The 25,598-nt window shown below is 40.0% G+C and overlaps 1 protein-coding gene, 2 non-coding genes and 1 pseudogene across 5 annotated transcripts; 2 read left to right on the plus strand and 2 right to left on the minus strand.

Moving 5' to 3' along the window:
* Positions 1 to 41: 41 nt before the first annotated feature.
* On the plus strand, positions 42 to 22,623 carry CdGAPr (GTPase-activating protein CdGAPr). Of its 3 annotated transcripts, none has more exons than XM_018002843.2 (7): positions 42 to 223; positions 12,856 to 13,276; positions 13,337 to 14,625; positions 14,712 to 16,391; positions 16,446 to 16,725; positions 16,788 to 18,814; positions 19,174 to 22,623. In XM_018002843.2, exons 2-7 carry the CDS (start codon positions 12,890 to 12,892, stop codon positions 19,250 to 19,252), a joined length of 5,742 nt encoding a protein of 1,913 aa, XP_017858332.1. In that variant the 5' UTR covers positions 42 to 223; positions 12,856 to 12,889; the 3' UTR covers positions 19,253 to 22,623. The 3 variants fall into 3 exon arrangements, with proteins under 3 accessions (XP_017858332.1, XP_089322429.1, XP_089322430.1); XM_089466303.1 differs by lacking the exon at positions 42 to 223 and adding an exon at positions 3,515 to 3,656; XM_089466304.1 differs by lacking the exon at positions 42 to 223 and adding an exon at positions 11,965 to 12,364.
* LOC149270015 (U5 spliceosomal RNA) lies at positions 22,096 to 22,212 on the minus strand. The gene has a single exon (XR_016269584.1). It is a non-coding gene; the product is annotated as a U5 spliceosomal RNA (small nuclear RNA).
* LOC149270016 (U2 spliceosomal RNA) lies at positions 22,425 to 22,620 on the plus strand. Its single transcript, XR_016269567.1, has one exon. It is a non-coding gene; the product is annotated as a U2 spliceosomal RNA (small nuclear RNA).
* A 1,371-nt stretch (positions 22,624 to 23,994) lies between the features above and the next one.
* On the minus strand, positions 23,995 to 25,120 carry LOC149270017 (uncharacterized; annotated as a pseudogene).
* Between the last annotated feature and the right edge of the window lie 478 nt (positions 25,121 to 25,598).

The raw sequence follows: 25,598 nt of genomic DNA on the forward strand, positions 1-25,598 counted from the left end.
ACTACACGAACGAGTAGGTATCGTTTAGACGAACTTGGTCACACCACGCTCAGTAGTACTTTTTAGTTGGTCGTCGTCGGTTCGGTGGTCGTTCATGCGTGCTCCGTAATTTTTGTTTTCGCGTTTCCAATCGAAAACCCTGCAAAATTTTTGCTAGTGAAAACTGCTTGAAATGTTGTAATCTAATTACAATTATATGCAAGTGCTTCAATGTGCAATTAAGGTGTGTTTAATGTTTGTACAATTTATTGAATAAGCGGCTGCCGAACTAGCATGTCTGCCAATATGTATGTGAGTCCGTATGTGTGAGTGCGCTTGCTTGGCCCCTGTACTTGTGTGCGAGTGTGTGTATGTGCGTTTGTGCCAGTGTGAGTGTGTGAAAAGCAAAAGAAAAAGATATGCTGCTCACAGCAGCAGCAGCAGAAATGTATTTCTTCTTCTATTTAAAAATGTGTGTCAGTGTATGTGTATTACTAAAGAAGGCATAATAAATAATAGACGCTTGTTTTTCTGCCACTCTCAAGCATTTCAAAACGCTGTCTGCATTAATTGTGTTATTGTTTTAAAATTTTCCCATCAGTGCGAATTGTGTGTCAAATACGGCAAAAACAAAAAGAAGCAAAAACCGTTACAGAGTGTTACAACAACGCCCCATTTTAAGGAGGGTCAACATCTTCCCTCCCCCCCGCAGCTTCTGTGTGCGCTTTCGTCATACGTTTTTGTCGCCTCTTACTCTCACTCTCTCTCTCCCTATCTCTCTGTCTCTCTGTGTGTGTCTCCTATTCCCACGCATGGATCGCCGCTCGCATAATGTACGCATTTTGCCTTTTGCTTTTATTGTTGCTGCTGTTGCTGCTGCTTCTGGTATGTAAAAGGGCAAATACTTGTGTATATAGATGATGTGAGAGTGTGTGTGTACGCGTATTATTTTGTTGCTTTTACACTACATTTATGTCACCCCGCTGGCCATACTTACACTCACACACTCACACCTGAGACAACTCCACCATATGCCTGCTGCCTGCTGGTCTGTCTGCCCCCTCCTCCTCACTCCTCACTCTTGCGCTGTCTGTCTTTCTATCTGTTTTAACACATTCCACCCCATTTCGCGCTGTAAATGCCGCCCGACTGCTTGCTCCTTCCCCTCCTCCTTGTGCTTGTTGTTCATTCCACTGTTTTTTGTTTTTGATTTTGCTTTTACTTGTTTTCGAGGCTTTGGCTTAGGTGTGGCCATACTTTAGTTAGTTGTTTCCTTTACACAACTCCACGGAAGTGGCAATAAAACAATTATATAAAAAAAGAAAACAGTGTGTCCACGCCGTTGACATTGAACTCTCCAACAGCTCCAGTTGCGGCAACCGTTGTTCTCCTCTCCTCTCTTCCCATCAACTCTGCCTCTGCCACTGCCAGTCGCCGCGTCACTTTCCCAAAAAAACGAGAAAATATAAAATGAAAAAGTCCAGCTCCTGTCGCAAAAGCCTTTCCTTTTTGTTCGCTGTTGCAAAAGTTACACTACAAAATTTACCGGGTCTTTGTGAAAATTAACTTTGCACAAGGATCAAGGATGGAATAAGTTGTTTCTTATAACCTTCAACCCCTTTCAAAGACTTGTTTTACCCTGCAGACTGTACAATAATTATAGCATTATAGCAAAAAATCGAATCAGTTGAAGATCGTCACAGGGTGCACAATGAAAGGAAATGCCCTTAAAGAGTATTTGCCTTTCGACAGTGCTCAATCTTGTTTCTCTTCGATTTCTAATTGTGCTGTCTTATTTTTTCCCTATTTTCTTTCATACTATTTACATATACAAAAATATATGTATATCGTTTTTTTTTTTTTTTTTGGGCAAGCTTTCTCATTATGCTATATGTTATATGTTATATTCGATATAACGTATAACAAGTACTGTTATTATTATGTGCCTCACGTCTGCTCGAGCCAAAGATTCGCGCTGCGACTGCGCACGATTATGGCACATTTTTATAGCTGCCACAGCGATGAAAACTGCCTTCAGACCGAAACGTGTCAAGTTGCCAGATAACTACAGATGCAACAAATTTATATATGTACATATATATATGTATATAACATTTATGTTTGTGTGTGCTTGGCTCGTGTTTGAAGCATAACGTGCGCATAGAGTTCGATTAATTCCGTTGCGCCTCGGTAGCTGTGCACTCAACTCAAACATCCGCTCACACACTCACACTCACACACACACGCCCACACTAACTACTGTTTGCTGTTGTTGTTGTCTTTTGGCTGGCATCGAATAACCCTTGCTTTAGGCCAATAACTGACCAACTGGCTGCTGCTGCTGCTGCTGCCGGTGCTCTGGGTAACATCTGTTTCGTTGGGGCTTACAAAAAGTCAGAAAACAACAAGCAAAGAAGCAGCAGCAGAAAAAACTACTGTCAAAACAAGTAACAAGTTGGTGCGCGTAAGCTGGACGTAAGCATACCCTAGAGTGGGAAATGAGTTAATATATCAGAGCAATACAATAACTTCTTCATGAATTCGCCGAATATATATTTTCAATAATAATAAAAAGGAATAATTATAATTTATTTAAAACAATAATGTGAATTAATAAGTTTACTTTATAGTTGTTAAAATTAGTTAATTAATTAATTAAAATTATATTAATACGAACCATATATCTAAACATTTAAGTACTTAAAATATAAAAATACTCTCTTATTCGATCATTTCTCTTATGCCATGCATACCCCATTTAATATATCTTACAGGGTATACAACAAGCAAGTGCAAAAAATGACTTTACACCCGTTTTTTGCTGCTCTTATTGTTGTTGTTGTTGCTGTGGGTCTTGTCTTGTTGCCAAGTTTGTTGTTACTGTTGTTGTTGTTGTTGTATTTGTTTACACCTGTGTCTCACATTGCGCGTTTTTTGCATATTATTTATTGTTTACAGCATGTAAATTCTAGCTCTGGCCACGCCTACATTCTAAAACATTTTCGAGGGTCACATACCAGCTAAGCCCACACACACACACGCACACACACTTGAGCAGACGCCATATGAAAACAGAAACTTGTGGCGCGCGGGGTTTTTTCATCTGCGTATCAAATAATTGAGCTCAATTGACTTAAATTGAAACTGACAACTGCTGTTTGTTTGTTCTTGTTGCTGCTGTTGTTGTTGTCAGCAGTCATATGAAACAAAAAACGAATAGCATAATATTTATTGTTGCTGATGATCGAGCTGATGAGAATTTTTTTTTTGTGTGATGAACTGCGCCTTAGAAACAAAGTGCTGAAAATTCAATTTCAAATTCTAAATAGTTGAATTAAATTTTGTAAATATTTTGTAAAACAAGCCAATCGAGTCACATTTTAAACTGCACTACTTACAAATAGTTAGCATATGCAAATGTATCGAAATAAATGAATACTAATTTGATTACAAATAAAATTGTTTTTATACCACTCTCGAAAATCATCAAGATAACAAAAAATCTTCATCCTAGTCCAGTAACACATTTTAAGACAGCTGAGAAACTTGGGTAAAAATCTTCCAAAAAAAAAAAAAAAAAAAAAAAAAAAAAAAAAAAAAAAAAAAAAAAAAATTAATAAAAAATTAAAAGATATGAATGAATTATCAAATACAAATAATAACAAATCCGCAATGAGGTAAATTCTGAATTTTAAATCAATTTGATATACATAAATGTTGTTTTGTCAGTATTTATATTTTGTATGATGAGATATTGCTGCACAGTAAATAGTTACAGTTAATTAATACCGATAATATTGTAACATTTTATGATTCGCTTACATAACACTTCATTCACTTTCTAAAACTAATTAAGTTTCCCGAATTTCGCCAGTGATCAGCGATAAGAATTTCTGCTATACTATTATCTATAGGCTCCATGTAATCACGTATTATTGAGATGTTTGCAGAGCCTACAAATGTGAACCTCATTTATCAGCTTATTTGGCTTGCATGCCGAATCAGCACTATAATACATTCAATATATGTAATATATTCTATATCTCTAAGCATATGCTGCCTACTGCGAGCTACATTTTTGGCATTCAGTTCAGGTTTTCACCATGACTCATTGCATGTGACACACTATCTAGACTTTTCTTTGATAAAATCAGCATTTACAAGTGAATCACGCATATCGCTTTGATATTCAATACAGCTTGAAATCTAATAGATACGAGCCTGTATTTACAATGGAAATGAAATAATTTGATGAATTTGAATTAAGAGGCATGTATAATATGTATAGAATTTGCAAATTTGAAATTACAAAATGTTCTTTGATTGATAAACCGGCTCAGTAATCTAGATATTAATTTTCTTTCAAGTTAATTCGTATCTCTATTAATTCTTAGAATAAAATGATTGCACGGTAAAACAGGTTAATATAGGGATCCTCCAGAGGAACCACTTTAAATCAAATTGATAGAATCAGCGAGACCATCCCTATATAAATAAAACCCTTTACTAAACGCCTATGGCCCCATCGCAGTTCAACCTGTGAAATGCGGCGTGTAAACTCGGCGTATAAAAGTCCGCAGTTCTATTTTTATAAATTCCTGTCTAAAGTTCGTATTGACAGATATCTAAACATAGCATCCACCGAAATGCCAGCAACAAATAAACGGCAAATGGCGAAAACAAATGAAACTGAAATTTCTCGTACGAATTATTGAGATATTTATGCCTGTATGTATGTATGTGCATACACATATGTATATTTATATCTAGAGTCTAAAGTATAGTGTGCCTGAATAAACAGGGCATTTGATACAACCATAAGGCATGGCTCAACTTTCATTCGTTCGTATTGGCATTCGCATTCGCATTGTTTTATTTAATTTCCTGCGAGTTCTCTTCTACTTTGTTTAAACAATTCATATGCGCATAGAATACCAAAACTACGAGGAAAAAGAAATGCAAATGTTGCTGTCGTTTGTTTCTAAATATATTTCGGCCCGCGCTTTAGTCCAGCAGCTGTTTCGCATATTTGTTAATGTGCAGTTTTATTGTACACTTAATTTATGTTTATTTATTTTCATTTTCATTATTTGCCTGCTGGCGCTAAAAGCTCCAATAAAAAACTCAAAATCCGAAATAATACAAAAAATATAAAAAAATGCAAATGCAAATAAAAACTATTTAGATATGCGGCATGTGTGCTGGGCAAAATTTGTTGTTGTAGTTTTTTCGTTTGTATTTATATGCTTTTTTTAGACACTGGCTTCGCGCAAAAACTTTCACTTCCATTAAAAAGTTTTGTGTGTACCTGTGCGCTCGGCTAAAGCCGCGCCAAATGTCGACGCTGACGCGAGCAGAGACTGCGGCTGCGAAGGCGACGGTAGCGGCGACGTCAGCGTCGTTAAATGACATTAGGTTAGGTTTTATGGCTCAAAGCGCTTAGCCTAGCTTTTAGAGCCCCGGCGAAATTCTGCATAAAATGTCAACGTCTGAAGATTAACATGAAAAACAACGATTTCGCTTTTAGTTTTACATTTCTATATAGCAAGCGGAGAAATATGTAAAAGTGCTATATAATAAAAACAGTTTTTTAGTACAAATATTTGAGAATATTCAATATGTATGTACTTCTTTTTCAGGTTTATATAGAGTAACTACGAAAGTAACCTAAAAATACCTATATAATATATAGACATTTTAAACTATTTTTATTAAAAATATCTTCTATTTTATTTTATTTCTTAAATATATCTATAAAAAAGCCTTTTTCGAATAACCAGTTTTTTAAATGGTTCTTAATTAGTTCACAAGAAATATCTTGGCATATTTTGGTTTTTGAAATCTTTGATTTCATTCAATAAACTGCTTCGCAAAATCATTTTCACATAAACTGGTGTTTTACATATCTTATGTGGGATTTACATATTTATGTATACTCCAATCAGCAAATATGATTATAACAGATCTCGGATATTAATTAAAATTAGTTTACAATAGGAATGGCCCACTTGTTTCTCCATCGCATAAAACTTGAATCATGTGCTTGAACAAAGTTCACAATTCGAATAGAGGATCTGACGCATATTAATATCGTATCATGCGAATGTAAATTAGTTTATAATTTTGTCATACACAAAATATACGAATTTACACTCAATACTCACATTCAAAGCTATTTATTTTCGCAACAGAAAGTCATACCCTCTTACCTTTAACTGTTGCTGAAACTCTTTTGGTGTGTCAGGGCGCAAGGGCATCCAAAGTTCGGTGTTTGAGCTGTAGTTTGGTGCTTTCAATTCAAACGATTTGCGGCTGCACCTGTGTTATGTGACCGGAAGTCGAAAGCTGCGCAATTACGAGGTATGTCTGTAATGAGAGAGTTGGCTAAAGTGTTGGTTGACTGCTTGCTTGGTTGGCTTGCTGGCTGGCTGTTTGGCTGGCTGGGCGGGCGGCCGCAACTAAAAATAAACGCAACGAAAGCGATTGCCAGTGTTGACTAATGTGCAGCTACATTTAGACTAATTACAGGGCATGCCCTCTCCCCAGCCGCAGCCTTTGCCGAGCTTATGGGTGAGTCAGCCCATCAAAGAGCTGGAGGGGGCACGACACAAAAGCTCCCTCGGAAAAGGCTGAGCATATGTAAACAAATGCACAAATGTGAGTCAGTAAGAGACAATCAGATCAGATTTCGCGACTGGCAAGTGCCGCGACTCGAGTCTCGAGTCTCGGGTCTCGGGTCTCGGGTCTCAGGTCTCAATTCTCGGATCTCGACTCTGTCAACTGTTGTGCAGATTGATGCGACTCAGCCTCGAGCGAGCTGCAAGTGAGAGATAAGCAACCAGTAGCTCGGCAATGGAACCGGAATTAAAGCAGCCTTGGAGCAACAATTCGGCTTTCAGTGGGTTGCAAGACATAGTTGGCCCGTAGTGGATTTACTTTAATATGTATATAGTATAGTCATTGAAGTTGGTCAGTTTAATGACTTTTTATGCGCACTCATTAGTCATTGTCCATGAGAAATTTGAAATTCGCATTGTATTCAATTGTAATACTGTGGCAGAGCATATAGCATACAGTTTGTATAAATATAATTTTAATTGGCCGTTGTGTGAATCATTTATGAAGCCATCAGTCATCGCTTGGCTAATGCTAATATATACATACGTATTTATAGCAACGGGCATAATTACGCCATATTGTGAGGCAATTAAAGTAATTGTAATAAAGCCCGCTCGAAGTGCGACTGAACCTCATCATTGTTCTATTATTAAAAATTATCAAAGGGTATAATAAACCATTAAATAAAAGACTAATGCACAGCTATTCCATTGATCTCTAAAACTATTTTACCTAATCATAGGTCGAATGATGAAATCTGAAATGGATTACCTTCATATTTCATATCTTTCATATTACAATATTAGTTGGAGCTCTCTTTAACATTTAAGACTTTATGTATGCAGTTGAAATCAAATTCTATTAGATACTTAACAATTAGATATCGCGTAGAAATATAATATAAATTTATAGTTATGATATGTTGTAATGAATTTATATATCTCAGGATCTTTTTGAGCCACCTGAATATCTCAAAGTATTGTTTAGCTGTTAAGCTGATATATCGCTAGATTATTTTGAGCTCTCTCTCTAACCTCAATTTTAGATTATATACATGCTGTTTATATAAAATATTTTTTCAATACTTAATAACTAATTATTAGATATCGTGTAGGCATATCATTTATTTAAAACCTTTAAAGTATGTTGAGAGTGTGATCTCTTAGCTGAGGCCTTTCCAGATAAACGTTTGTTTGTGTATACTCATATCTCAAGATCTTTTTAAGCTATATGACTAAAATTCCGCAAGAAATTTACATAAGTTATAAACAGTATAAAATGAAAACAGAAAAGTTAACAATATTATCAGTTTATCAGCTGCAGCTTTTGTTTAATCAGCAGCTGTTTATTTCTCACGCTGTGCAGATCTATGTATGCACTCTGTTTTTAGCTACGTTTCCTAAAAGCCATTAGCACTTAATGCACTAGAATCACAGCGCCACATTTCCCGTAGCTCTAGTCTGCTGGGATGTGGTTTCAACTCCTCCCACTTCCTCTGGGAGGAGCTGCTCTTCCATTGTGTTGCACCTGTTGAGCTAGTCAGGGACTCAGCCGCCAAATGAGCTGTCGACCGACTAACTGACGGACGGACGGAAAGACGGACAGACTGACTGACAGCCAAGTTAAGCACGTTATGCATGCCATCTACACAATATACTATATGTATGTATGTGTGTTGCTAGTCTTTTATGGTTCGCAACATCATTTGTTAGTTCATCTGTCTCTCTGTCTGTCTGTCTATCTGTTCTCGCTCTAGAAACGCCAACAGAGGCAGTTGTGACCCAGTTAGTGTCATAAATTAGCACAAGCCTCTGTCTGCAACAGACAATATGTGTTTGTGTGTCTGTGTGTGTGTATATGTGTGCAATGTGCATTTATTAAATGCGAGTCTAAGTATCTCAACACACTTAGATACACTCACACGCACAGCAGCTCAGCTTGATTCAATTGAGTTTAGTCCAGCAGCCAAAGCGGTTTGCATGCACGTATACCCTGTAGGGGGCTGACACTGACGGGTAATACTAGCTTGCACTAATAAACATAATCCCTAGCATTTACTTATTGCTGCATTGTTCTTTTGAGGTATATCCTGTAAGCAGTTAGGAGCTAAATAGGTGTTTAGAGTGGACATTAAAAGAGTTTCCATATCATCACAGCTGATTATTATTACAGGATATTTCACAGTCAGCCTAACATTTTAAACTGGTTTACTATAAGCAGCTCCTATGAAGACTATCCAGCTTTCAGCTAAACGGTTAATGCTGGTTTCATCTGAATCTTTGCCATAACTGGACAGTGAATATCATTATTGAGCACGTACTCTATATTCCATATAGTAACAATTTCGCTAAAAGAAACTTTATTTAATTTGTTGTGTAATACTTGATTAACTTGATTATTCTCCAGTTTGGCAAACCTATATAAACAACAAACTAACTAAACTAACATTTAAACTTGTTGCAACGTTTATATTTGTTTATTATTATTACAGAGTATCTGTCAGGTAACTCTTTTAATCTGATGCATTTCTACTTGTCTCAATTGGGTCAATCGTGAGAGATAAAAAAAGAAAAAAGTAAAAACCTGACTATTAAAAAGCCATCAACTATTGTTCAATATTAAGTTATTTCATAGCATTAATTAGTCTACAGAGGCTGCAGGCCGATTGATATCACAAACACACACACACACACACACAGAGAAAGAAAGAGAGAGAGAGAGAGAGAGAGAGAGAAAGAGACAGACACAGATACACAGCGAGTGTACATGGGGCTTAATTGATTGGAGAAAGTGAGGTACATGATTCGGCTGACCGTTCGGCCGTTTGGGTTCGTTTTTCGATTCGGTCTTTTGCCTGGGAAAACGTCTTCATCTTTGCAGCTAAAACTTAGCTGCAACCGACAATTGCAACATACAAAAGCAACAAAAACAACTACAACAGCTAATCAAGCGCAACATTGCCAAGGCGAGAGATAAAATTCGTATGATATATATGCATGAAATAACTGTACAAAAAGAAAACCCGATTACGACAATTGCAGCAATACAAATTGTGAATTGAAAGACAGAAAAACATTTGAGGGAACGAAAAACAGTTGGTCGAGCATATTGATTATCGGAAAGCACATGCAGATGATATCTAATATAAATATTTCTAGCCATAGTTGAAAACCATGCTATAGAGTATCGTAGTTTTTGGTAAAATCTGATAAGTGGGCACATGCAATATATTTATATCTTATATATACCAAATATAATCCTCATGTAAATATTTCTAACTAAAACTGAATTTGTCCCATTATTGCTAAAAAGAGTTAGGATTTGTTGCTAAGTTCTATTGGCTAGAGTAGCTCATGAATAATAATAAAAGTTCAGCCGATCATGAGCAATTTGTGGGCTGAGAGCTTTTTATAGGCCATTTATTGGAGAATAACTCATCATAGATCAAATATCCACGCAAATCAAATATAAACAAGCTTAACGATCTATTTAAAACATCATAAATACCAAAGTCTAATTAATACTATTATTCATGTATTTAAATTTATTTATTTGGATTTTTCCTAAATATGAGAATGAATTATATTTATTTAATTGTATAAATAACAATATTCATATGTATCTTTAATTATTTTTCATTATACTAATTTTCATTTATATTTATATTTATATATGAAGTGTATATTAATGTAATTAATTATTTCTATACGAACACCGTTACACCATAGTAAGTCTTTATAAAGCAATAAAACATGTTACGTTGAAGATAGCATATAGAATATAAGTTTCTATCAATATAAAGATCCCTCCTAAATCCACTTATTAAATTATTCAATGGGGCTATTTAAGTTCATTATAAATCAGCGCAGAACGACCCTAAATGATATCAAAAACAATCAAACCGTATAGTCTATAATGGGCCGAATGTCTGAGATATCATTAATAATGCTTAATCTAACGCGTTTATTCATGACTTTATCCCATATCCCGTTTTTTTACAGCTACGTTTGACCGCATTGATCGATGCTCATTTCTTATGTGTTTTCATTTTGTCTCTTTTTGTCTGCGTCGCTTTTTGCGGTTGACTTTTTTGTTCCTTTTTTTCGATTTCCCATCTCGTTTCGCCGTTTGTTTCTACCAAATTGTTTATTTCGATTAACGACATTTTATGTGCACACGTTGTTGTTGTTGTCCATTTTGTAGTTCTTTATGTGCTGCATTTTCGGACCGTTAGCGTCAACGATTTTAATAGTTTGTTGTTGCATTTTATAAACCAAGCCGGTCTCCCCCCACTCACTGCCTCTCTTTCACGCACACACACACACACACACAGCCATGCAGCTGCAGCCCGATGTCCACTGCCAAGCACAGCAACGACCCCCCCTTAGCCCCCTGCTCAAACCTGTTTCCGTCTCGCTCTGCGATTTCGCTGCCTCTAGTCTATGTATGCCCATCTCACTCCCTTCCTCTCTAGCTCTCTCACTCTCTTTTTCTATCTTTCGTTCAGTTTTGCGTGCGTCTCAGTCTCAGTCGCAGACGCCGAATGCAGTACTCTCCGCCTCGACCCGCCGCGCCCCCTGCTAGCTTAATTTATGAAAGTCTAAATGCATGCATTTGGTGTCGCCTGTAAATCAGAACTGCCGCTAGGCGGCGCTGCCAACCGGTTGCTTATAAATATTTATCGTATCTGTTTATAGATGGGATATGCTCTCAAATATATATATGTATATATATATATCTCACTTAAATGTATATATGTACATATATATCAATATGGGTGTGCGAGTGTGCTACATCCTTAAGTCTGAGCCAATGGCCTTATTCCAAATAAAGGAATTCCAGACACGGCTCACAGCATTTGCCCATAGAGAGTTTTGAAAGTAGAACACGGCTTGCGGTAATTGATAAAAATATATATATACACGCATACATACATACATATGTTCGTACTCGTAAATACGTGCGTGTTGTTAGAAAGTAAACGCCAACAGCCGCTCATAGCTTACAGTGTCACAAATTACGCAAACACTCGCACAAAAACTTCATTATATTCAATTAAGTGAATGTATTTGCGCCAGTTTCAATATATAAATTAATAAGCCATTAACTTTATTATATATTATTATAATATTATTTACTATAAACATTATAAATAGAAAAGGTTTCAATTAAGCCTTATTTTATACGAAATAAATTGTAATATGGATTACAACGAGTAAAATAAAACAGAATAAATTTAATATATTATCTATTAGAAAATAATATTCCAATTTAATTGAATATTTAAGCAAAATTTAATGGGGTTCGCATGCAGTAAGCCAAGTTTTAAAACTCAAAAGCTTTAAATAGAATATTTAATTTATTTATTCAACAACTTTCAATGAATGTTCGCAAAGAGCTTTTTAAAAAACCTCCATTATTATTTTTAACAGTGTAAAACAGTCTGCAAAGTATATAAAAGCTCTTTGAGTAGCTGTTGAGTTGAGAGTCATGCAAGTATTCTATGGGGGTCTACCTTCGATGACGGTTTCCGTCATTATTTTGGTACAATAACAATTTGTACACATGTACATTTGTGTAGCCATGTGTGTATATATAAGTGTGTGGCCCCTATATAATATAATATAATAGCTCAGAAATCTCAATGAGTAATTGGAAATTTATTGCCGGAGAGTCATGTGTGAAGGAAGCAGGGCCGGGCTATAGCCTAGCCAAAGTTACATTCGACTTGAGGTCATAAGAATTGTTTATTAATTTAACTTTTTTAGTAAGTAGAAATTGTTTACATTTCAAAATTATGTAAATCTAATTATTTAATTAACATTAAAAAAAAAAGAATATATTTAAAATAATTTAGTAAAGTTGAGAATAATTATAAAAATAGTTGAATTGATACTTTTTTAAATATTAATTTAATAAACAGATTTCCAGAATTTGAATTTCTGAATTTGCAATATAAATTCCAAGTAACTTTATTGGGTCTGATTGTAAAATGATATTTGTTAATAATTGAACTGAAAATGAGTAAATAAGAAATGACAGGGTAAGGCCATCTAAATATGAAGTTTATATTTCTTATTGCTATAAATATTAAATTCATCAGACTTACTATAAGGAGTTGAGAAGATTCAAACTCGAATTCCACATAACCAAGCGACTGTGGAATGTGTGATAACCTCTATATATGTATATCTCAATTTGTTGCCAGCTGGCTGACTTATCATTGCTAATGAATCGTTTGTTTGTAATGCATTGCAGATGACAAAATCCGTGTAGTCCGTCAGCAAGAGCCATGTCAGAGAAGGTGAGCAGCGCTCTAGCTGCACAGCTGCATGCGCATTCGCACTCGCATTCGCTTGCGCTAGCCAACAGCTCCAGCGCCAGCGCCTCCGCAGAGCTGCAGCAGCAGCAGTCATTGATTGGCTCCCGGGAGGCGGCGCTGCCCTTCGAGACAGATGCACCGGCAGCTGCGATCAGTGCGCAGCTGAGCTTTAAGATTGTGCCCGTGGACAGCATGATGGCGGGTGGCATGCCCCTGGGCCTGGGCAGCAGCCAGGAGATGTTCGGCTCAATGAACACATCACAAATCTCAAATGCCTCCACAGAGTCCAGCTGCAGTCCGCCAACAGCCGCGCCTCCCAAGCCCAGCAGGCACATGGCCGTGCAGCCCTTGAACAGCGTAAGAGAAATCCGTTTGTTATATGAATCCATACTATAGCCTATTCCATTCGATTCGCAGAAATCGTGTCGCTTTCCCAAGCTGGAGGAGTGCGCCCACTTTCATTACGAGCGCGTGCAGCTGGGCGCGCTCTCGGTGCAGCTGCTGGATGACAAGTCGGAGCAGCAGCTGGGCAGCAGCATTGCCTCGCAGTCGATTGGTGGGGAGCTGGCTCACAGCTCGATGCGGTCGGCTGCGTTCACGCCTGAGAACTGTTGGTTCATCATACGCGTCTGTCCGCAGGGCTGCGAGCCGTTTCTGATCAAACGCAGCTTCGAGAATATGCAAATGCTGGACGAGATGCTGCATCGCTGTGTCTACGATCGCAAGATAAGCGGATTGCGCAATATGAGCGAACTGGGTGCAGACGAGGATCTCCAGTCGGAGCTGGATGTGGAGTATGCGGTGGCCAAGTACTTGGAGCGCTTCTCTAAAATCGCCTCCGACTCGCTGACCTGTGGCACCATACTCACCTGGCTCCAGCTGGATAACAAGGGCCGACGGCTGCCCCTCGCCGATGGCGAAACGCAGAGGACAATAAACACGCCTGCTGTGGGCGCTGCCTATGGCGTGCGTCGCTACCAGGCGCAGGCACCGGATGAGATTAACATTGAGGTGGGCGACATGATATCCGTCATCGATATGCCCAGTCCGGCGGAGTCGATTTGGTGGCGTGGCAAGAAGTCGCACCTGCAGAAGTCCCTCTACGAAGTGGGATTCTTTCCGCAGTCGTGTGTAGCCACGATTGGCGACAAGGTGCCAAGGAACTTCCCAATGCCCGCTCCTCTGGTGGGCCACTTGGATGCCTCACCCACGAAGCCGGTGCTGCGCAAGCACGGCAAACTGATTGCCTTCTTCCGATCGTTCATCTTGTCGCGTCCGTCGCGACGGCGCCTCAAGCAGAGCGGCATCTACAGGGAGCGTGTGTTCTCCTGCGATCTGTCGGAGCATTTGCTGAACAGTGGCCAGGACATTCCCATGGTGCTGAGGTCCTGTGCCGAATTCATAGAGAACTATGGCGTCATTGATGGCATCTATCGCCTCTCGGGCATCACGTCGAATATACAGCGTTTACGGCGCGCCTTCGATGAGGAGCGCGTCCCAGATCTGGGCAACCCGGAGATGAAGCAGGACATTCATGCGGTCAGCTCACTATTGAAGATGTATTTTCGCGAGCTGCCCAACCCGCTGTGCACCTATCAGCTGTACGACAACTTTGTAGAGGCTATCCAGGTGAAGGCCGACGAGGCGGACGAGCGACTGCGTCTTATGAAGGAGACAGTGCTAAAGCTACCTCCGCCGCACTATAGGTAAGTGTGTGAGACATTGAGAATCTCTAGAGGATCATTCTCAGTTGGTAATACCTTTATTAACAACATAATCTCTTTCCCAACAGGACTTTGAAGTACTTGTCGGAGCACTTGCACAAGGTATCGCAGCATCACGAACGGACTGGGATGACGGACAAGAATCTGGCAATTGTTTGGGCGCCCAATTTGCTGCGCTCGCCGGCCCTCGAATCAGGGGGCGTGGCAGCACTGCGCGGCGTGGGCGTACAGGCTGTGGTCACCGAGTACCTGATACGCAACTGTCACAACATCTTCGATGCGCTCGAAGATCACAATGCCCGGCTAAGCATCGTGGGCAACGCAGCGGCGGCGGCAGCTGCTGCAGCGACTGCTGCACAGAGCGAGCTGCGCATGGAGTCGCTGACGGACTGTGAGAGTCTGCTGGTGGAACAGCGCGAACAGGACCAATCGCTGGGGCTGATGGAGCGGCCCAAGAGTTTGAGCACTGGCGGTGCGAAGCTGATTAGCTTGGAGGAGGCGCAGGAGCGGCATTCGCGCATCGAGTGCGGCACAGACCTGAAGCAGTCGCTGCCAATCAACATGATAATGAGCAACAGCACGGCAGCCGCCTCCAACATCGGCTCCTACATAGAAGTGGGCGGCGGTCCGTCCAGCCTGCCGGACAAGTATCATACGGTGCTGTCTGTGCCGCGCAGCTGGCAGAAGCGCAAGCCGGACAAAACTCCTTCTTGGAAGTCAATATTCACGCGCAGTCAGCGCCAGGGCAACGAACCAGGCCATAAGCTGATCATCGATGGCGGGGCCAGTAGCAAGGATGCAAACGTCTCCACGCGCGTCTGCTTTGTGCAGGCATCCCATGCCCATGCCAGCAAGGAGCTCTCCAAACACGACAAGCCCAAGTCCATTGAGTTGCTGGAGACGACACGTGATGCACGCCGCGACTCGGCGCTGGGCATCATCGGCAAGCCGATGGAGCTGTGCATACGCTCCAATTCGATTGACAGTCTCCGCACAGTGGGCCATTCGCGCAGCGTCTCACACGACTCCTACTTCGATCTGCTGCAGTCGCCGCAGCGTGGCCACATGACCACCTGCCCGTCGCGTGAACTCTCCGAGCTGGGCCTGAACTTCGATCGCGAAGAGCCCGAGATGCGCATTTTCTCCGAGAGCGAATCGCTGGTTAGCTCGCCGCGGGTGGGCAAGGAGAATGTTCCGCCTGCAACGGGCTGTGCAACGCGTCGCATCATGCGCGCGCGCCCTGAAGAGTTCTCCAGTCAGACGAACAGCGTTAATCCCAGCCCCAAGAAGCAGCCGCGTCTCAACCTTTTGTCGCCCAGTGCAGCGCGCACGTTGCCCCAGTCTGTGGCTCCACAGCAGCAACAGCAACAACAACAACAACCACAGCAGCAGCAACAGGAAGGAGGCTGTGGTCATGAGCCCGCTGGCGCCGAGAACTGTTGCAAGCGCTATAAGCTAGAGGATCAGCTCTCGGATATACAATTCATCGACTGCGGCACACCGGAGCATCCGCAGCAGCAATTCGCCAGCGTCGAGGTGCATCAGCCGCCGCCACCGCCGAAGCCAGCGCGTGCCCAGCCGTTGCCCTCGCCTTCGGCTGCCTCGACTGCAGTGCGCTACAGCTATCCCTCAGTGCAGGTGGGCGCCAAGCGCAAGGAGCAGCTGGCGGCGAAGGAGCGCTTCAGCTACCAAGGCACCTTCACGCAGCAGGGCGCAAAGCCGGAGGCCACAGCAAGCAGACCTATGCAGTGAGTTGATAACTCTATTAATAGGGAATTTTTATTGAACATGCTCTCTTACAGGAATGGCAGCAAGCTGCCTGTGCCCACGCCCACGACGCCCTCGCATAGTCCGCGCTACTCGCTGCTGTTGTGCGACACGGAGAGCTCCGAGAATAGCTCGGCCGTCAACACGCCTCAATACGATATGGAGCCGCTGATGGTGAACTCTATAATGTCGGGCATATCGGGTGTCTCTTCCAACTTGCAGCTGCAGCAGCAGCAGCAGCCCTTGCTGCTGGGAGTAGATGCTGCCAGCTATCTGGGCAGCTCGCATGAGAGTCTGGGTCAGCAACAGCAGCAGGTGAGCCCTAATGGAAATTTAGAGAACAATCCGGATATTCACTCTCTTTCTCTCTCTTGTAGTTTCAGCCGGAGCAGCGTGACATGCATGCCTTGAAACGTGAGCTATCGCTCGACTTGCAGCCGCAGCAGCAGCCGCGCAGAGGTGCTACGCTGCCCGTCAAGGATCTGCTGCAGGCTGCCAGCTCGCCGAACAACTCGAATTTCACGGACAACACTAGTCAATCGGTGACGCCCAGCGAGTTTGGCTACCAGCATTTGCAGCGACACCTGAGCATGCATTCGTTGCTGGCCACCGAAGAGAGCTCGCCCCTCTACGAGGACTTTGAGCAGACGCCCAGCAATGCGCTGTCGCCCGCCAAACATCTGCCGGCAGCTTCCATCAGCAGCCCCATCAAGTCGACTATTAGCATCACGTACAAGTCGCCGGAGAAGGAGAAGCCGCCGACTAAGCCGGCGGTGTTGCTGGAAACGAATTTCGATGAGAATATTGTGTACGAGCAGGTGAAGTTGTTCAGGAACTCTGTGACGGAGGTCAATCAGATGCTGAACGAGCGACACGGTCAGAGCCTGAAGCAGATTGAAGAGGAGGATGGCAGCGCGCAAATGGCGCAACAGCTGTTGCAGCTGCAAAAGGAACACGAGGAGGATGAGGATGAGGAGCAGCGGAACCAGGAGCAGTTGCTGTATGAGAACATTGAGCTGCGCAAACCGAAAACAGTATACGAGAATCTACGTGGCGAGGAAATGAAACTCAACGTAGCAAGCGACGACCTACTGGAGCTCGAAACGGATTCGGATTTGAATTTGGAGTCAGTGGCAAAACATCAGCCCAGTTGTGATCGTATTGAGCTGGACAGTTTGGACAGTTTGCCGAGTGTCGAGCACAATATGGAGCACGAAAAGCAAGAGCAGTTGGAGCAGTCGGAGCAGCTGCCGCCGAGCAAATCGCCGTCGTTCAGCGTGAAAGAGTTGGCAACCAAATTTGAAAGTTCGCCCGTTGAGCAACTGCCGAGTTTTGATTTCAGCCAGCGTGGCGGCTCGATGAAGAAGCCCAACAATGAGCTCAGCCTGCCGCCCATGGCAGTGCCGCCAAAGCCGTTGCTGATGCCCGTGCCGCTCAAGAAACGCAATGCGAATGCACAGAAGATAACGCGTTCGCTGGACGAGAATGCCTTCGTACGCGAGTTCGGTGGCAAGCAGCTGCAGGATCTGACCACATGCAACCAGCAGCAGCAGCAACAACAACAGCAGCAGCAGCCACAGCTGCCCATGTCAGAGTTGGACAATCGGCGCAAGAGCTTTGATTTCACGCGTCCCAAAACGCTGAACCCACCAAAGCGTTTGCCGGGTATGAGCATCACCGAGGAGATATGCCAGAAGCGCAACAATGAGTCGGTCGATCAGCAGATCACCACGCCCACCACCGAGAATCGTATTTCGCTGATACAACAGAACAATGTGCCACTGAATCCGCCAGCGAGCAACGGACGCAAGAGTGTCTTGACTGGTGTGATCCTCGATCGGGAGCGCATCGACAAGATCAAGGAGGAGCGCCGCCAGCAGCTGACCCAGAAGTATTATGGAGACAGCATCAAGTCTCGCTCGAAAACGGAACTCAACTCGGCGGACGACAACAACTTCCAAGCATCCGAATCGCTGCGCGTCAAGTCCAAGTCGCGCGGCGATATGCATTCGCTGCAAAAGGACATGGATATGAATCTGAAGCAGCTGGCACGCGCTGGCGCTGGCTCCGAGAGCACGCTGCATCAGCAGATCGACTACGGCACCCAGCATCGTGTGCGCAGCATCTCGGACGAGAAGAATCAGAATTGTGATACCAACACCAACACTAACACCACCAACACAAGCAGCAGTGCCAGCAACACCAATGGAGGCGCGGCCCATCAATCGAATTCGGTCAAGTCGGTTGCCCAGAAATATGCGCAAAACAATGCGCCCGTTATCACAGCGATCACCACATCAACGATGCCTGGAAAGTTCGAGCGGGGCATCGGGAATCGCGAACGTCTCTCTAGGAACTCCATGCCCCATCCCATAGCATCCACAGAGAGCAATGCGAGTGTCAAGTAAGTAGTTGTCATTGGGGGTGGTTAGCGGGAGTAAGCTACAGATAATTGGAAGTATGACTTTTAACATATGTTAGCCACAAATGTTAATTTTAACAGATGCTCACTTAATATCTGTTAGTTAATAGGTGAAACGAATTTCAATTCCGCTCATGGTAACATAAAAATGTAGGATAACAGTTGCTAACTGTCGATATAATAAACTATATTTAACAACAGCTGATTCGTAAATTTCAGTTTTCAGGGTTAATGTAGTGTAATGCTCTATAATTAAATTTAAAATGAATACCTATAGTAAATAATTCAGGTTATAAAAGTTGGCAATTATTAACTCGGCTCAACTACTTTTCTAATTGCAGCAACAGAGAAAAGATCTCACCACAATTCTCAATACGCGATGTGACTGCGATGTTCGAATCTCGTTCACAAAACCAATAGACATGTAGGCAACATCGAATACAGAATAATGGTATATATATAGTTATATATATATAGGTAGCAGATAACAAAAGAAGAAGCTGAAGAAGTATGGAACGGAATAAAGGAGCGGCCGCGTTATATATTTTATTTAGTTTATATTATTCTATATATTAAACGGATATTTGGAAAGGCATTCTCAAATATGCATCCATCCATATATACGTATATTTATATACCTACAGAGATATATGTATATTGGATACTGGACCAAGCGGCACCAAAGACATGCAACACAAAAATCGCCGCTGGATATGATATATATATATATATATAGCAGAGCAAAATTCAATTTTGTTTTTCTTTCAAGATGAATATGACTAAAAAAAAAGACCCAGATCCTAGGCGTTAAGTTTATCTATATATAGTATATAGAGCATATGATTATTCGTTTATTTGTGTAATTATTGCATTTCATTTTACTTGATTTTTTCGGTTTGTTTATTGTGTGTGATTTGTTTTATAAATGTTGAATTCAAAAATTTTACAAGAAGGAAAAAAATTAAAAATTTAAGTGTAAATTAAGATTGCAGAGTTTTTATTCGGAGAACTTGACGTAACTTAAGTTTTTGCATTTCGACGCAACTTTGAGCGAGTTGTTTTAAGTATATTATGATTATTATTATGACTATTTTTATTATTAGTATGCAATTAATTTATATAGATTTTTTAACTAAATCACAAAGTTTAAAAATAAACTACAAATTCAATTTTAATTATGAACTATTTTTATTTATACCTAAACACTTGTAAATACTCTACGCTTGCTTTTACTAAATGCAGCTTACACAAAACATGGCGAACAAACAAGATTATACAAACTAAATATTTTGTAAGTGTACAAAAATACTGGACTTAACAAATCTGTCTTAACGAATAAAATACAAAAGATATGCAAATGAATTTCAACACAAACTTTTGTTCCCCATTGTCTCCCAACTATATTGTAAAGATATATACATACGTAGTATATGTCTGTGTAGAACCTGGTAGCATAACACTTTGCAAACATAATGGTTGTCTATAGGCTAATTATGGTTACAGTTCGCTACGAAGAGAACAATAATGTAAACAAATTTTAGGAATCACTTTATGAGCCATTCATTTATAATGATCACATAATGAAACTGGTTTTTAGAATTCCGAACACCTCCAATGGCAAATTTGTTAAGTCCCGCTTAAGGCATGCGAACATACATATACTTGTAAGCTGCCCTCTATCTATATACATATATATATTTATATATTGATAAAGACCAATAAAAACTAAATCAAACATGAGTAGTACTAAAAGCAAACACATTTAATTAATATACATACGCTCTATAATCTCGCTCGCGTATGTCTTCAAATTTTATCAACTAGTGAAATTTCAGCTATATAAAGTTTTTATGAAAGAGTTTGCAAAAATCTTTTCCTTTAGTCTCGAGCCAGCTGCCAAATTTTTTACATCAAAAAGAAGAAAGAAAAAATAGAAAACGAATTGTAATACAAACAATAACTAAATAGAAAGCTTTAAAATTAAAATAAAAGAAATAAGTTAGCATTTGATATATTTTGATAAATGAAAATAATAATAAACAACAATGATAAATCCACAACTTAGTTATAAACAATTGTATTTTATAATGACTGACAGCTAAAGCGGAGAAACAGATGCGAAATGCATTACATTACATACATACATATACGCATTACCTATATACAAATACATAAATACACACAAATATATTTATTATAATGTATTTGACTAACAATCATTAAACTCGGCTCCTGCAATGCAGGCTTAATCTGCAATCTGCAGTCTGCAGTCTGCGACAGAAACATTAATCTAAAGCAGCAAAACACAAACAAGCAACAATAACAATAAACTAACAACGTAATGCATATATTTAAACAAATATAAATATATATACATAAATAAATATACAACTTTTTACTCATGGCGAATAGTGGGCATATGAAATAATGAGTGGTCGTCGAGGGGAGGAGCTGAGAATTAGGCCTTTATAATATTTATAATTATTATTCTCTATATACATACATGTACATACATACATATGTAAGAATGTGGCCTCAGCTGAGCGTATTGTATATACTGCAAATGCAGTGTTTTTGCCAAATTGCACGATATTAAAATGCATGCCGCGACAAAAAAACATAAAACTGCGATTGGCGTCTTTGGGCAAAAAATTTAAACATTTTCCATGATTTCATTTAAACATGATTCCAGTTAAACAAAAATATAATTCTGATGATGATTTGGATGTGGACCAAATTGTAACATTATTAAATAACATTTAAAAATAAAATTTAAAGTAAATGCATAATGCATAAAGGTTTCAGCTATTTTGTAAGCTATTTTAAAATTTGTTTAGCTATTTTCAGCTATTTTTTAGAGACGATTTTGCTATTTTTATGTCTCAAAACCTGGCAACACTGGTTATATGACCATCTAGAAGAAAGAGCATTTTTTAAAATAATTTGTTTTTGATGCACTTCAATCGAAAGAATTCCTACAAATACATATTGGGTTTCCGTGATAAAAAAAAGGAAATATGTGACTCTGAATTCACTTGGACAATATTTTCCAAGCATACAAAATTTAAACGGGCTCAAATTCGAACTGTATTCAAACAAAAATTTGGTCCAAGTTGCAGGGTATTTAATTGTCGAGTTAATTTCGAACTATTAATATTAGACATTGTAAATATGCCTATATATTTATAAGTTCACCGATATGAAAATTGATCGTTACCTATTCCCCCGTCACACCTCTATTTATTATTAATTGGCCCGGCAACCGAGGCTGCTAGGCACTACAAAAAATTCATTTTAGACTCATTAGAGTGCTCCTCTCCACGGAAATCTTTAGTAAAAGGCGAAAGATTTATTCGACAACTGAAGAGAAGCCAGAGTGAAGAAACACAAACTGGCACGCTGACTCTACCCTGTTTCCGAGTTAACCAGTTGAGAATTACAAAAAATCTGTCCTACCTGAGCAACCCCTAAAGTATGCCGCGAATAATTCCGTTTAGGTAGGCAAAAGGTGTTCAAGGTAAATTCATTTAGAATTCTCAACTGGTTTTAACTGTAGCCCAATGGAGTACTGAATATTTGACTGTGAAGAGTTATCGCTTCTCGGCCTTATGGCTAAGATCAAAGTGTAGTATCTGTTCTTATCAGCTTAACATCTGATAGTTTCTCCATTGGAGAACAACAAATGTTAAACTGATTTTTGGAATCAGACGGAGTGCTAGGGGCTTGCTCCACCTCTGTCACGGGTTGGCCCGGTATTGCAGTACCGCCGGGATTTCGGCCCAACTAAATAATACATATCACAAAGTAGCTGAGTCTAGTAGAAACATAAGGTGGAAGGTGTCGTGGTTTTGTGGAATTAGGAATAAAAATGGTTCACTCAAAGCGGATTTTGTTACCTGTTGAAATGTTCCGAAGTAAAGATGGAATGTTGTACATATGCATATGTATGTATAAAAGCAAGCTAAGCAGAACAAATCAACATTAACAACTAAGAAAGGCTCTACTCGCGAGTCGCGACTGCTCGACTAGGAGATACCCTGAACCCTCTAAGCTGGTATTCTAATCATTCTGCACTTTCTTTTCAGTGTTGCCGAAACTTTTTCAGCAAAAGTAGCAAAACCGAAGGCTGAAAGTAGCTAAAAGTAGCCAACTTTCTTCTAAAATAGCTAAAAAAAAGTAGCAGAAAAGAAAACAGTGCTGTTTTTTTTTTTTCATAAAAAGTCAACTTTATTAATTTAATTATGATAATATCTCATCATGACCACCAACTCGTCATTTTTCCCCATTGTCGCTTTTATAATTTGCCTTTTTAAGGTAGTTGGGTGGAACGCTATACTCATAGCATAAATAATATAATCCATTTTTCGATAATTCTCGATAAAAAAGTTATCGGATGAGTTATCGAAAAAATATGATGCATGCCAAATTTCGGCTGGGATGTGACTCCTTCTGGCCGTTACACACACTTTTTCACAAAACCATTATACCATGATTTCCCATTTTTAATGGGTTCAGGGTATAAAAAAAGTTAATGCTGAAATAAAAAATAAATAAATAAAAAAAATTAAAAATTAAAAATTTTGCTATGGTTGCTAAATATAAACTTTAGTCAAAGAAGCTTGGACCCAAAAGCCTAAATCTATATTCTCCCTCGTCACTAAAGGAGCTATCACAGACGAATTTTTTACACGAACATGTTCGCCGAGTTTGTCTACTAACTATGCGAACATTTTCACGAACATGTTCGCGAACATAATTTTACAAAAAATTTTGGACTGTGAACATGTCAGCGGAAGAAAACAAAATCGTCACCTTAATGGCAATACATGTTTATTAAAATAATAAAATAATAAAATAAAATTTTCTTCGTATGGATGGGACAACCTATGAAGAGTTATTAAGCTTAGTAGGGCCCAAAATAAGGCGAGTGAGCACTCACATGAGACACTCCCAAATGAGAGACTTTCTGAAACTCTGCGTTTCTTAGCTACTGGGCAACCCTTTGCCGATTTGAAATTTTGAATTTCTCCCCAGAGTCTTGGCAGAATTTATGTCGAAACTTGCAACATATTCATGCCATCAAGACGTTATTAAGGTAAGAAAAATATATAACATATACAAATTTATTTAAAAAAGAAAATTTGTTTAAAATTGGAGTTATTAAAAAGTTTTGCAAATGAGCGGTATTGCACGTTTCTCGATGGATTTGCCTCAACTGATGGATTGAGAAACCCGATGAACTTGTTGTATCTCGGATGCAAGCGGCTCGTCCGATATATCACAGCAGATGTTGGTACTGGCTTCATACGTCAGCATACCCAATCGCCCATGAACAAGAATTGCATCCATTTTTTCTTAGCAAGTATTGTATTTGCTGGTCCTCAGACAACTCCCTGTACATTGCAGCCCAGGATTCGCTGAAAATCTCTGCGTCATCTTTGGGCTTTTTTTTTTGTCATTGTTGCATTGCTAATGCTCTAATGCTCTAATGCTTTTTGTAGAACCTCGCTACTTTTGTCATTTTTCCTTTTTTTTTGGCCTGACCTGGAAATATTTATTATTATTACTACAGGCACCCATAAATGAAAGCGTTTGGAAAAAAATCCTGTTGGCATTTTGGCAAGCCGGTTCAGAATTTCATTAACAACAATTTTACTGCAACAAGAAAAGACGTCTATAGTTGTGCTATGCTCCTGTTATTTGCACAACTTTTTATCTATGAAAAACGCCGCCACTTATTTCAGGCTTCGCAGCCTGAACAGCATTTGGACGGTCTGCATCCAGCAAGAGGGAATTCGCCGGAGAATGCCAAAAAAATTCGTTATAAATTTTGCGAATATTTTAATACAAGTCACTTGGCACATGAAGTATCGTCAAATGTGTGAAGTCAATTGACAATTCCTGATCATGCAGCAAACTTCTTTTAACTTTTAATTTTTGACAGTTCGCTCCCGTAGCGCATTCATCTACCTCCTTATATTTGAATAGCAACTTATCCCACGCTTTGTTGCGCAAATGCTTATTTTTGTAATTTTCACTTTAATTATTGCCACAGAGCCGGCTCATTTTGGAAGCAATTAATAAATTCTTCCAGAAATTTGCGATTCATTTTTGCACGTCCTTCCTGTCAGAAATATTTCTAGAAGTGACGTTCGTGCGAGCACTCGAATCCATTGTCGAACATGTTGCACGAACACCCGTAAGATAGAAACATTTCTATTTTTATACGAACACAATCGGCGAACAAAATGTTCGTACGAACACTGCTTGCTATTTGATGTTCGTGTAACAAATTCGGCTGTGGCAAGCCCCTTAAATTATCCTAATAGTTTGTTGATCCTCCCGTTGACTGAATAACCGCCTGCATACGTCTCTTCATGCTACTATTGGTCTGAACGATTTATAAGTAATGATTTTTGCCCATTCAGAAAGAAGTAGGGCCTCTTATAGAGAATAGTTTAAGTTTATTTGGTGAGGTCGGATCCTTCTTTCAAGTACGTGCCACACATGCTCAATGCTCAAATAGATTTAATTGAGACTCGTCCCTAAAACTAATGGTGCTCCAAAGCGAATCCGGCTTATTTATGTGATGTTTGGGAAACTCTAACCTCCTTTTCTTGTTCAATTTCGAAATAAAAGGCTTGCGCCTAGGAACACGACCATGATACCCGGCCTTATGCAGGGTATTTCGAACTGTTTGTGGGGAGAAATTACTGTCAAAGGATTCTTGTAGGCTCTTGCTTAATTTCACATCTGAGGTATGTGG

Source organism: Drosophila arizonae, chromosome 3 (genome assembly GCF_054131065.1).
Source record: "Drosophila arizonae isolate 15081-1271.41 chromosome 3, UAZ_ARI_1.0, whole genome shotgun sequence".
In the NCBI taxonomy this organism is placed as follows: Eukaryota; Metazoa; Arthropoda; class Insecta; order Diptera; family Drosophilidae; genus Drosophila; species Drosophila arizonae.

Coding starts and splice junctions, on each gene's coding strand:
- CdGAPr (XM_018002843.2), top strand. CDS start 12,890: ATGTCAGAGAAGGTGAGCAGCGCTCTAGCTGCACAGCTGCATGCGCAT. Junction 16,726..16,787: donor TGGGTCAGCAACAGCAGCAG/GTGAGCCCTAAT, acceptor TCTCTCTTGTAG/TTTCAGCCGGAGCAGCGTGA. Junction 18,815..19,173: donor GAGAGCAATGCGAGTGTCAA/GTAAGTAGTTGT, acceptor TTCTAATTGCAG/CAACAGAGAAAAGATCTCAC.